The sequence below is a fragment of the Myotis yumanensis genome, unplaced genomic scaffold (genome assembly GCF_028538775.1).
Source record: "Myotis yumanensis isolate MYYU_CA2020_CCGP unplaced genomic scaffold, mMyoYum1.0.hap1 SCAF_8, whole genome shotgun sequence".
Taxonomy (NCBI): Eukaryota; Metazoa; Chordata; class Mammalia; order Chiroptera; family Vespertilionidae; genus Myotis; species Myotis yumanensis.
Genome location: NW_027223759.1, coordinates 28,280,188 through 28,293,289, shown reverse-complemented (window position 1 = coordinate 28,293,289; position 13,102 = coordinate 28,280,188). Strand labels below are relative to the sequence as shown.

The following is a 13,102-nucleotide window of genomic DNA, read 5'->3' as shown; positions in this document are numbered from 1 at the left end:
GTAATATCAATTATTTCAATTTCTGAAGGGCTGCCCAAATGAAAACTTTATTATTTTTAACTAAAATTTCCCTCTCAAATATAAAAGCTTAGAGGAATACCACAAAATCTCTCAAACATTCTTTGCACATTGATAATGATTTACAGATTGATTTGGCTCATGTACTTTTTTTCATGAAGTGGAAAAATGCAGATATGTATTTCTTTTGCAAGCTCAATGTATTTAAGCATTATATAATTAGGGCCTAAGATGATGATCTGCATTTTGCCTGGATTTTTATTAATTCATTTACTTTTATTTAGTTGAGTGAATTCGTGAGAGGAAGAAGTGGATGTTTGATTCTTTGCTGCATTTTTGCATCTCATTCTAAAATCTGATCATCTTGAAGTGGCATTTTAAAACTGAACTCCAGTGAAGGGTCATACAAAAATTGATCATTCTACCTGCCTTAGATATTGGATTGTGCTGCTCAACTTCCATTAGGGTAAAATGCTTTATGGGGAAGCAATTTAGATCTGGCAAGGAGGCAACATGCATTCTATCTAAATTCTGTATTGGAGTCACTTACCTAAGCTTTTTCTGCAAAGTGAAATCTTTAAACACAATGACAATTTTTATAACACAAAAAATACAAGGTTAGTAAGATTATCAATAAATTAACATATTATGTTTTCTCTTCCCGGATATTTTGATAGGGATAAATGTCCTCTAAAGTATGCCTGTTTCCATGAAAGAGATTGTGTAATATATATTAAGACTATATTTTCTAAACTAAAAACCAGGACACCTATTCTACAAAGTTGCCTTTTTAAAGTACAGTCCAGTAAATGATTTTAAATCAGGTCCATCTTAAAAAATATAAGCTACATGGTCAGTTTAGCAATACATTAACCTTCATAAAACAAGAAGACAATTTTATTATTATCATTGCTGTTTTTGCTGTAGCTTGCTGCTATGGAATGAAATGCGTGAATAACTAAATATCTTTTGGTCACCTAATTATTTACTTCCTTCTCCCTGTTACTGTTTCTAATTCTTTATGAAAAGCTCTTTGGGAGATAGGTCAGTTCTATCTAGTCTGATCTTCTCCTCTGCTCACAAACCTTAGATCTCCCTTGTCCTACCCACATTTCTTTCAACTTTGAAACCACTGGTACTATTTCCTCCCTTTGTGCATCTTTTCCTACACTTACAAGTAACCTTTAAAAGCCTTTGAGTTTTAATTCCAGTCATGTAACAAAGTTATTCATCAATCCTCTTGCTGAAAATGACGACCTAAATTGCAAGAAAACATTTTTAAATTTACCAAAAGAACTAAACAATTGATAAGAAAATAAGGAATTATTACCTAAATATCAACAGGCCATCAAAGATAAATAGAAAATCTTAGAAGCATTCAGAAAAAAATTAAATATATATATATATTTACAACCCAAAAATTAGATTGGCAGCTGACTTCACAAAAGCAAAAATGGGATTTCAAAGATAATGAAGTGATATCTTCAATGAGTGAAGGAAAACAATTGCCAGTTTAGAATTCTATGCTATTGACTTGCATTGAAAAAAGGACTAGAGCATGCCTAAGGTAAGTATTGTATAGAACCTGACTTACGGGGAACTTAAAGAAACTGAAATAAATGTCCATAAAATCTGTTGTCCTGCTCTACTCCTCATATTAATTTTAATGTTAAATATATTAAGCTTGAGAAGCACAAAGTGTGCTCTTTGTTTGTCAATACCCATGAACCAGGTTGGAAAAGTCTACAATTATTATCTACAAGATGTAAATTACCTTTGATGCATCAAAGATGTGAAGCTCCATCTAAGACAAAAATCCAGCCTATTACCCATGGGAGATGCTATCTGAAAATATGCATGCAACCTTTGAACCTTTATCAGATATTTTTTAATTGTTACAACCTTATTATCTAGCTACTATTGTTCTTTTTAAAGGCAGGCCTGCTGTGAGTGTATCTTTCTCTTTGAATGATACTAAAACTTCTGTTTCTTTTTTTTTCCACCGCTCTCCTCTCCTCCTCTTCTGCTTCCTCTCCACATCTGCTGGTGTTTGTAACTCCTTTATTATGGGTGTGGCCCTCTCCATCAGCCATGTGGGTAGTTGAGCCAAACTCACCCACCTGCCTCTCTGCTGCCTTGCCCGCCAGGAACCACTCCCAGGAATCCAGGTTGGTTGTAGTGTGTGGGGTACAGGGGATTTTAATACTAGTACATCCAAGTCAAGACCAGGGCCTCCTTTTTTATTCCGGCATACCATGAGCCCCCCTGGGTACCCAAGCCTCAAATATTTTACCCTGCTTTTGCAGGCTTCCTGGTTTACGGCATCACTTCCACCAGAATGCAAACTCTGCTGTGCACCTTAGCTATTTTTGCCATCAAATTGTACTCTTTCTGTGTCCTATCCCTTCTGGTCCTGCTATCCTCTTCTAGTTTAAAAGGCCCTAAACCATTAATAGGGAATTCAGTATAAAGCTCAGACAGAAATTCTTAGGCAGAGCTATCCTCATCCCAGAAATCACAAATGGATGATGCTTTTCTATTTCTTTCACGAAGGCCTAGTCCTGGCAGCACTTCTGGTGACGCTTCTCAATGACTCAAGTCCCCTCTTCTCGCAAAGGAGCGACCATCCAAGCTGGTGCAGCAGCCAGACATCTCTTCCTGCTAACCCTCACCCTTTGTCTGCATTGCTCTCCTCTGAGCCCCAAACAATTCTTTAGGAGTTAGCACGTGACAAAAGCAGGTGGCGCTATGTGAAGATAGCACGTCACCTGGGAAAGAGCACAGACTTCGGTCAGGTTCAGTTAGGCTTGGACCCCATGTGAAGGCACTTAGTTACATATTTAAAATGTCAGGGATAGTTGTTATTTAGAGGTCTCATAATCAAGTATTTTCCAGGCCAGCACTTGGACTAAAAATGAGTGTAACAGACTCACAAAGATGTTGAATTTAAAGGGGCCTTAAGTCCACCCATTACTACCCAGTATAGCCTGGCTTACAATTTTTTTAGAAGAAAAAAACTCATGTCATTGTCATAGAAGCAAAGAATTAGAAGGAATGTTAGAGGCTACAGTGGAAAATAACATGGTATAGCATTGAGAAGTAGGTCAAATCTCAGATCTGTTATCTACCAGTGATAAAACTTTGGACTCTGTATTAACCTCTAATCCTTGATTTCTCATCTATAAAAAGGAGTATAGTTGCCGAGCCGGTTTGGCTCAGTGGATAGAGCGTTGGCCTGCGGACTGAAGGGTCCCAGGTTCGATTCCGGTCAAGGGCATGTACCTTGGTTGCGGGCACATCCCTACTGGGGGGCGTGCAGGAGGCAGCTGATCGATCTCTCTCATCGATGTTTCTAACTCTCCGTCCCTCTCCCTTCTTCTCTGTGGAAATTCAATAAAATATATATATATATATAAAAAAAAGGAGTATAGTTAAGTGACTATGCAAAATACTTTATAGAGTTCTAGACACCTGCTATGCATTAAATCGTGCTCATTTTTGTTAGAAATACTATAAAGAAGGTTGTATACCAGAGTGAAGCACTTCCCTAGGTATTTTGGTGAAAGAACAGAAACCATTGGAAGCTGAGGTAGTTACCGGAACATATTCTGTACTAAAGCCTAGATGCAGCAGAATGCGGGGACATAATGAGTTTTGACCATCCAAACAAATATACACCTAAAACTTTTTAAAGATTAAGTAAAGCACCTTAGGGATAAATAATTCAATAGTAAGCATCTAACAGCCTTCATGGATAAACATATATTTTGCAACATGAACTTAGCAACAGTGATGTATATATTTTTCCCTTATAGTAAAATAATATATTTGCATCTACACATTTATAGAATGTAAGTCTTAAAGATTTTTTTCATAGACCTTATTAAGAAAAGGGAAAACATGTAAAAGCTAAGCTAGCATGTTCTCTTACTTGATTCTCTTTTCTGAACAAGGAGTTTTCGTTTCAAAATTATTTCTCAAGGTCTTGGTGAAGACTGAGACTCTGAAATAGCTTTTAAAGGTCCAAAGACAATAAAATTGATAGTAAGTGATTAAATGCATGAAAGCATTACTTGCCATCTCCTCTTTACTCAAAGGTATATAGATTATAGCATCTGAAGTACAGAAGATTGTTCAATACAGTTCATTTTATAAGTATATATTTACTTTACATATATTACATATTACTTTGTTGGTATTAACATTGTTCTATAGTACAACTCTTTTCTTATGTTTCACTGGACATATCTGATATATCTGGTAGTGGCCTGAATGAAAAAGTCTCCACTGAACAGTAATCAATATAATTTTTCAGGATAAAAGATTTCAGTACATTACTAGTAAGTACTGAAAATAGGAAATTACCTGCCATTGGTGTTTACTAATTATGTCCCAAATGAAGTAACAATGTTATAATCATGTCATTTTTTTTAACAATAAAGATTGAATTAGAGTGTAATTCATTCGAGGCCAATCTTTCTGCTAAGAGTGAGCTAGTTTGTGGTTAATAATGAATGACCTTTTATACTCTCTTTATTGTCATTTAATAATGCCTCACAAAAAATACACAAACTTAGGTCTTCAACAACATATTCATGATTTGAGAGCAAAAATAATAGCGAAGATGTCAACAACCTTTTCTTAAAAAGAAATAGCTTTCATTTTTAGATAAAATATCATAGTTTCTGTTGCATTGTTACAATGCCCTTTCTTTGAAGAATTATGGTGAGAACAGAGGTAGCAAGGGGTTTTTTAAATTGTCCTTATTTTTGGCAAATGAAAGGTTGGCCACCTTATTATGTTATTGTTGTTGTTGCTATTTTACTAGTCCAAGAGATTTTTTTAAAAGCTTGAAAATTGCAATCTACAATTATTCAGCTGCCTTTAAATGTTGAAACAATGCATATAACAATGGTTTCTAAATATCTTCAAGGTTTGGATAGTTGTTTCCTTGGAAAAGTTTACTAAAATTCTATAGAATTAATGAGGACTTTATTGGTCTTTCAGCCACAAATAAACTGGTGACATATTTAATTTGAACAGATGACATGATAAGAAAATCATGATATGATGTCTCAAAACTAGACAAGAAATATATAAGTATAGAAATAAAAAAACGAGTAAACTTCTTTCTTCTTATCTAGGAGATCAAACTAGAGAAGGAACAGAAGAGTATAAAAGAAAACTTTTCCACCATTCACTTGTCAAAAATGTAAGACAGATTTTATTTGAGCTACTGTAGTAGGAGAGAGAGATGTACTTCAAATACAACAGGGAGAAAATGGGGATTTGTAGCCAGTGGGCAGAGTGAAGGGGTTAGTGAATGGAAAATTTGTAAGAGAAAATATCAAGGATAGGGCAATTCGAGATTTGTTTAAAAGAAGGCTCAGAGTAGCCAAACTAAAGTTAGGAGGGAGTTTTTGCCAATAGATTGGTCAGAATCTGAACATTAGAGAAACTAACACATCATGTGATTTTAAAAACAAATCACATTTTGAAAGACTGACCCAAACCACTGTGTTTTGTTTTGTTTTGTTTTGTTTGTTTTCTGTCATGTAACAAGTTAATCTTTCTGGCTGAGGATAAAATAAGAACATTCACTTTAGCAAACTTTTATTTTGAATCAAGCAAAGCTGTATTTTAAAATCCTCTAAATTCTTCTTGGAGTATATCATTAAATTAATTTTAACCAGAACAACTCAATTCCTTACTCAAGATCTTTTCTGATAGATGTGAATTTTTCCCCCTGGTACTGAGATGAAAGGATTTAGAAGAATGCTCAATAATAAATATCCTTAATAGAACTGAGACAATCCAACCAATGGCAATTACTACAGTTTACTAAAAGCATTTTTAAGAGGGGAAGAAGATAAGGGCAATTGCAAATCTTATTTTTAAAAAATCTGTTAAAATCATTAAACTTCACACTATGTTTACTTGATATGTTAGCAACAAACAACAGCAGCAGGATCCGTTTTCATTAGAACTATCCAGGGAAATTCTCTAAATTATCTCTTTAGATGTGGCTTATCCCACCATCTGTTACCACCGCAGAAAATTTAACATTGAATTCAAGCACCCTTTTGTACATAATCCTTTGAAGCCAACCAGGATGCTTAGAAAAATAAGAACAAACAACACTAATAAATACTACTTGAGCATCCATCACTAGCTAGTGCTATTCTAGGTCATAGAGGGTCCCCTCTCTTTCACTACTTATAGCCTAAAGGAACGGACAAATATTACAAAATTATATGCCATTTTGACAAGTGCTACAGCAAGGCATGGGTCTTGTATGTGCTGTTGTAACATACAAGAAAAGTGGCCATCTCACTTCTTGGGATGAAGTGAGGGTGGAGATATGGGCATGGAGAAGTGAGGGTGTGAGTGTGTGCATGAAGCAATGGAGAAAGGTAGTAGAGGAGGAGCAGCCTCCCTGACAGAGGGAGGGAAGGAGGAAGGTGCAAGAGGTGATACAAGTGGATAGAGGAGGAATTATCCAGGAGAAAGGAGGGGGATTGGGAAGGGTATTCCTAAAAGAGGGAACATCGAGTGCAAAGCCCCAAGGGCAAATGAGAATGTGTACAGTATTTAATTCAGTATGTCAGAAAAGTGCTTCTTAAGCTGTAATGGGTCCATGAGTTACCTGAGTTTAATGTCAGAATGCAGATTCTGATTCAGTAGTACCAGGGAGGAACTTGAGTTCCTGGGTGGCTAATAAGCTCCCAGGTGATGTCAATCCTCCTGGTTCACAGACCAAACTTTGAGTTACAACACACAGAGAACTCAATTTCCAGGCACTGGATGGTTCTCTGGGGAAACAGCTGACTATAGCATAAGCCGTTGTCATTACTGATGGTGACCTACTTAGTCACACTGCAAGGATCATTAATGATTGCAGCACAGTGGCAACTTGGCGCCTTACTCAGAAATAACATTTTATTTTTTTAATTCTTTATTCTTCATTATTACATATGCCCCCTTTTTTCCCCATTGACTTCTCCCAGCCCGCCCCTACCCTTAAGCACAGGGGAAATGACATTTTCTGTAAGAGAGCATGCCTTTATTTCCATAATATTTCTAAAGTCCATATTTCAAATTCTGCTTTTATATCTTTTTCCCCACGTTGATCTCCTTCCTGATTGAAACCCATTTAGCAGTTTTAGCATGAAACTGCTCTGAAAGGATGTGCTTAATAAATATTGTCAACACTTGTCAAAACCAAAGGAAAATGTCCCAGGGAAGAATTTGCAGCCTTACCCATTAGGAGCGAGTTATGAGACTGTATGGTGTCTTGACAGCAGTTCTTTTAATGTCAATTTGAACTCATTTTAATGAATCCCCAAGTTTCATGTTGCTGCCATCTCTGCCTCATCCGGTAGCAGCCAATGTTCTGCTTCTCTGGAGACTAAGGCAAGCGTCTTAGCAAATACTCTAAAAATTCCATCTTCATTCCAAAGGCGTGGGAACAGACTGGGCTGTGTTGTAAAGTCACCTACTGGAAATTGACACCCATGGTCTAAAAGATAAGTTTATCTACATATAGTTTAGGATATCAGGCATCATTGAATTGATTTATAATGTGTTTCTGGAGACTAGAAGATGCTTTCACTTTGAATTTTGCTGCAATGGCGTTGAATCACATTTGTTATCAAGTAACAGACTGGTTTTAGTCCCATTGTGTGACTCCACTGCCTCATTTAATTCTCACAATATACTTATATATGTTTTAAAAATTATTTTATGAATGCTATACAGACTTAGCTTTAGAACAAATGGAATAATCCCTGAAGCCAAACAAGGCTTTCAAATTCCCTTCCTCACCCTTCCTAACCTTCATTCCAACCAGGATCTCACAATCATCTTATAGACAGAAGAACTTTCATACCAAGATATATGTGGATAGTAGACTTGTCCTTCCTTCCTAGCACCTGCCTAGCTCAGCAGTTCTAAAACATTTTTATATATAACAATTACTGTAGCACCTTGTCCACTTGAAGTCATATACAATGTGCTTTGTGGGAAAACAAATTTTCCATGTGTGATCTTTTCCTTTTCTCTATGTTTCTATTACTTTTGAAAGTTCATGCTCTTTTCATGGTATCATCCTTTCTTCGGATTATATATGTTCCCTTCATTTAAAAAAATAAAATGAGTGAAGACGGAAAGACATTACTTGGGTTTTAACACTTGCTTAGAAAAGAGGTTAACAAAACAGAAATAGACTCTTAGATGCAGAGAACAGACTGATGGTTGCCAGAGAGGAGAGGGTTTAGGGGGTAAGTGAAAAAGATTAAGGGATAAAAAAGTAAAAAATGGAAGTTACAAAATAGTCGTGGGAAATATAGCCAATAATAGTCAGTAATAACTGTATGGTGCCAGGTGGGTACTGAAAATATTAGGCAAAGCACTGTGAAGTGTATGATTATCTGACCACTACACTATACACCTGAAATTAATATAAAATAATACTGAATGTCAACTGAAATTGAAAAATAAATTTTAAAAATAAAATTGTTAGAAAGATATTAACAGAGCCAGAAGTCAGGCAGATGCATTGCACCCACCTAAGCACTGGGCTACAGTTTTATATTCACAATGGAATAGCTCACAGTGTCTCCCAATTACAAAATTGAAGCCAACATAGAAATGTCAGCAGGAGGATTTGCAGCGGGCAGCCAATACCAATCTGAAATGATTTTTTATAAACCCCATTATGCTTCTTCCTTTCTGAATATGAAGAGGGCTCACTGGAATGTGTTCTCTTTTGTGTTTTGGCACAAACAGCAACTCAGAGTCACCACTGATGTGTGAGGTTCCAGCAGCCCAGCCGGGCGGGGCCAGCGGCAGCTCAGGAAGCAGCCTGGGGAGCTCCATCACGGCCTGTAAGAAGGTAATCTTGTCCAACACCACCTTCTACTCCCCGATTGAACTTGAACACTAGTTTAGTTTGACTTTTCAAGCACTTTTTCTAAAGCAGAAACAACAAAACAAGCAACAGAATACCCCACAATTTGTTTGCAATAACCCCTAGTGACATTAAAATATGTAATTCTTGGAAATGATCAGAAAACTCAAGCAGTTCAGAAAAATGTGACTTGAAAATGATAAGCGTCCAGGGCTACGGCACCTCAATTCCAACCTCCTCTTAGTCCCTCCTCCCACACTTAGCCAAGGGGACCAGCTTCTTGGATCTCCATTCAGAAAAGTCTTCATAGGCTTTGAATGGCACACCCTATATTAGACACCTAAGTCGGTATCTGAGAAAAATGCATGGCCCTTCTCCTTTTGATATTTTCTTAAAGAGAAGGGTGTGCTTGGCTTATTTATTAGGAGAAACAACATTGCATGTCTTAGACTATAGACTTTTGCAACAGTGAATGGACCTGGAGAGAATTATGCTAAGTGAAATAAGCCAGTCAGAGAAAGACAAGCAAAATATGATTTCACTTATATGCGGAATCTAAAGAACAAAATAAACAAAATAGAAACAGATTCATAGATACAGAGAACAGACTGACAGCTGTCAGAGGGGAAGGGGCTGAGGGGCTCCATAAAAAAATGAAGGGATTAAGCAAAAAAAAACCCCACAAACTTGTAAACACAGACAACAGTAAGGTGATTACCAAAGTGAAAGGTGGGTAGGGAAGGTAGAAGAGGGTAAAGGAGTGGTAAACGGTGATGGAAGGAGACTTGACTTTGAGTGGTGAACACACAATACAATATACGGAGGAAGTATTATAGAATTATGCAATTGAAACCTATATAATTCTGTGAACCAATGTCACCCCAATAAATTTAATAAAAATGTAGAAAACAACTGATAAACAAATCTTGCAGAGACATTTGCAAAAAGTTGTCATTTAAACAACATAAAATCATCTACTTTAACAACTTTACCTTTCCAGCCAATTCAACTTAAGGCCCAGAAACTTAATTTCAGATTCAGTTATTCCCCTGGAAAAAAAGAGAATCATTTACTTATTTAAAAATCAGGTCTGGGAACTCCTGGAAGAACTTCTTGGGACTGGATGTCTACTTGAAAAGTTAAAATCAAAACTCGATCACTTACTCTGAAGGACTTCATCAGTATATATAATTGATTTGAGAGAGAGAGGGAGAGAGAAATAGAGAGAAAGAGAGAGACACTGATTTGTTGTTCCACTTATTTATGCATTCATTTGTTGATTCTTGCCTGTGCCCTGACTGAGGATCAAACCTGCAACCTTGGCATATCAGAACAACACTCTTAACCAACTGAGCTACCCAGTCAAGGCCAGTACATATATATTTTATGCTTATAATATATTTACAAATATATCTACAAATATAAAAGTTTTAAATATACTCTCACACTTTCCACAATTATTTCTAGAACAACCAGTAGTAAGCTGAACCATCTGAAATGACCTTTTTTACAGGTCAGACTGATGAAATGACAATTTCCTATGGTTCAACCTAAATACAGTCAAAATTCTGTAAGATCTTGGACAGAGATGCAATGCTAGATCACAAATCACACTATTGAAGCATTTAGAGTAATTTTGGAGATCATATGTGCTTCTCATGTGAAAAGTCAAACAAAATTCAAAACTCAAATGATAATTATATAACTATCTCACAATAAGTCAAGATAGTATAAATTAGGTGAAAAAACTAGTATTATGGGCATTAAAAGCTAAGAACATAGGCAGACCCTGGGCCTGGAATAGATAGCAACCTTAAGCGGAAAGTAAACCTTAGTTTGGACTTTGGAGTATGATTAAGATTTGAATGAGTGAAAAGAATACTCAACCAAATTTAGGAAGGTCTGCTGCTACAAACTAATACAGAAGAACTAAACACTTTTATGCACTGGTAATATAAATTTTTCATAGTGTATTTCTTTCATTTCAAATATCCTCTTAGGCTTACATAATAATTTCATTTAAAGACAGTTTAGCCCAGTTGGTGTGGCTCAATGGTTGAGCCTTGACCTATGAACCAGGAGGTCATGGTTTGATTCCTGGTCAGGGCATATGCCCAGGTTGCAAGCTCAATCCCCAGTGTGGGATGTGCAGGAGGCAGTGGTCAATGATTCTCTCTCATCATGGGTGTTTCTATCTCTCTCTCCCTTTCCCTTCCTCTCTGAAATCAATAAAAATGTATTTAAAAAAAAGAAAAGACAGTTTAGTAGACATATATGCCATTCATCATACACCATGTGGGTTCTAATAGTTTTACTTCTTTTGGAAACAGTAGCTCAACAATATTTTCTTCTTTGTAGATAGAACATATACTCTCAATAAAAAGATATGGACCATTGAACGATTCATCACCCTTATTTTATTACTGCAAGCTGATTTAAATGATTATGGGTCAATTCTTATAATCTTGTAATTCACAGATAATGGGACTAGGAAAGTGAGGATCTATGTGTTCATATACATATGTAATGTATATTCTGTACAAAAGAGGCAAAAGGAACAAGGACAGCTATATCTTAGAAAAGCTGTCCAGCTGAATCACCACTCTTCACAGTTAATCACCTTTAATAAGAGTAACATGGATAATTGAAATCCATTGGTAATTCCCCAGACTCATTTCATGCAATAGCTTCATCTTCTTTCCCATCAAATCTTCTTATCAGAACTGACATGTTACTAATTTAACTGATGAAAGAAATAAAATAAGGGTCCAGATGATAATACATGAGTCAAATGACCAGCCTTTGAAAAATTACAAATTGACTTCATTTTTTCATTTGCTTCCTGGTGAATTGTTAAGGTTTTCAGGAATCCTACCCAGATGCAATTGCTTTTGCTTCTCTTTGCTGCTGGAGAAATGTGGTCACTGGAATTCATAGCTATGAAAGCTTTGGCATCTGGAACGAGACATTAGTAGACTTATTTGAAGGAGGAACTCATCTATAATAATAAAAGCATAATATGCTAATTAGACCTGACATCCGTCCTTCTGAACAAAGCCAGGGCTTCAAAGGAAGCCCGGGTCCCAGGTGCCTGCCAGCGATCGGAGGGAAGCCCAGGTCCCAGGTGCCAGAGGGAAGCCGGTGCTGGCAGCCAGGGGAAGGAAAGCTTACTCTTGCACAAATTTCATGCATCGTGCCTCTAGTTAATATATATTTTTGTCAGTGAGGGACTGCCTTTTCGCAGACTCAAAGTGACCACACCACTCCTTCACAATTTAATACTGTCTTGGAGTTTTGTTAATAGACCCCTTTTTTGCTCTCAGTAGTTCTGCTATGCACAATAAGTTATAAGTTATCCAAGCTCTAGCCTCAGAATTATCTTTTCTTTACTGCCTCTCCTTTTTCTGATATTAGGAAAGTTATCAGATAAATTCACACTGAAGTGTTAGTGCTTGCATGGCTTAGTATAGATTTGACAAGTAAAATCTATTTTTACTTAACTACTACTACTACTGATGAACTAGTACCATTGCCTCCCTTAATTGACATTGATAACTGAGCCTATTGAACTTGGACGTGACTTCAGAATTCTACACATCACGAAGCTCCAAGCAGACACAGTCAATCTATCCAAGTTGGACTGTAAGGTAACCTCTATGTCACTCTAATTTAATAAGCATGAAACCAATGGAGAAATTTTAATGTATGAAATATGATTCTCCAAAATAATGCATTTAAAATTATAGAATTTCAAAATAGTACAGAAAAATGGGAGCGAAAGAGTTGCTAGTGGACAGTGAAGACTAGAACCTTCCATAATATCCCTTGAAATGTATCTCACACAAACATTGCCTGGTGTTCCCCCTTCTCATGGGACCAGTCCTTCTTGTAAGACAATACAGCCACCACTGTTAACCTGAATCACAGGTATTTTCCTTTAGATGAGCTAAGTGATTATAAATGCTGTCCTTTTATATATGTTAAACACTAAGTGAAAGATCTTTGTATCTCCTTAAAATAAATAAAAATCTGTTATCTTTAGTGTGGCAGTTGGACGTGTATAACAAACTTGAACTTGGAATTTAAAGACCTGAGTTAGATTCCCAGCTTTCTCTTCCTACTGTGTGATCTTAGGCCAGTGACATAATTTCTCTGATTCAGATGTGTTAGGGATGA

At 36.4% G+C, this 13,102-nt stretch overlaps 1 protein-coding gene across 7 annotated transcripts in view; it reads left to right on the top strand.

Moving 5' to 3' along the window:
- The window catches only part of SPHKAP (SPHK1 interactor, AKAP domain containing), a 99,285-nt gene that overhangs the window by 14,237 nt on the left and 71,946 nt on the right, over positions 1 to 13,102 (top strand). For 6 of the 7 annotated variants that reach the window (XM_070422312.1, XM_070422307.1, XM_070422311.1 and 3 more), the window contains exons 2-3: positions 2,108 to 2,186; positions 8,806 to 8,911. In XM_070422312.1, coding sequence (XP_070278413.1) covers positions 2,108 to 2,186; positions 8,806 to 8,911 — 185 coding nt within the window. The remainder of the gene's footprint in view (positions 1 to 2,107; positions 2,187 to 8,805; positions 8,912 to 13,102) is intronic. The other variant, XM_070422310.1, reaches the window with a different exon arrangement.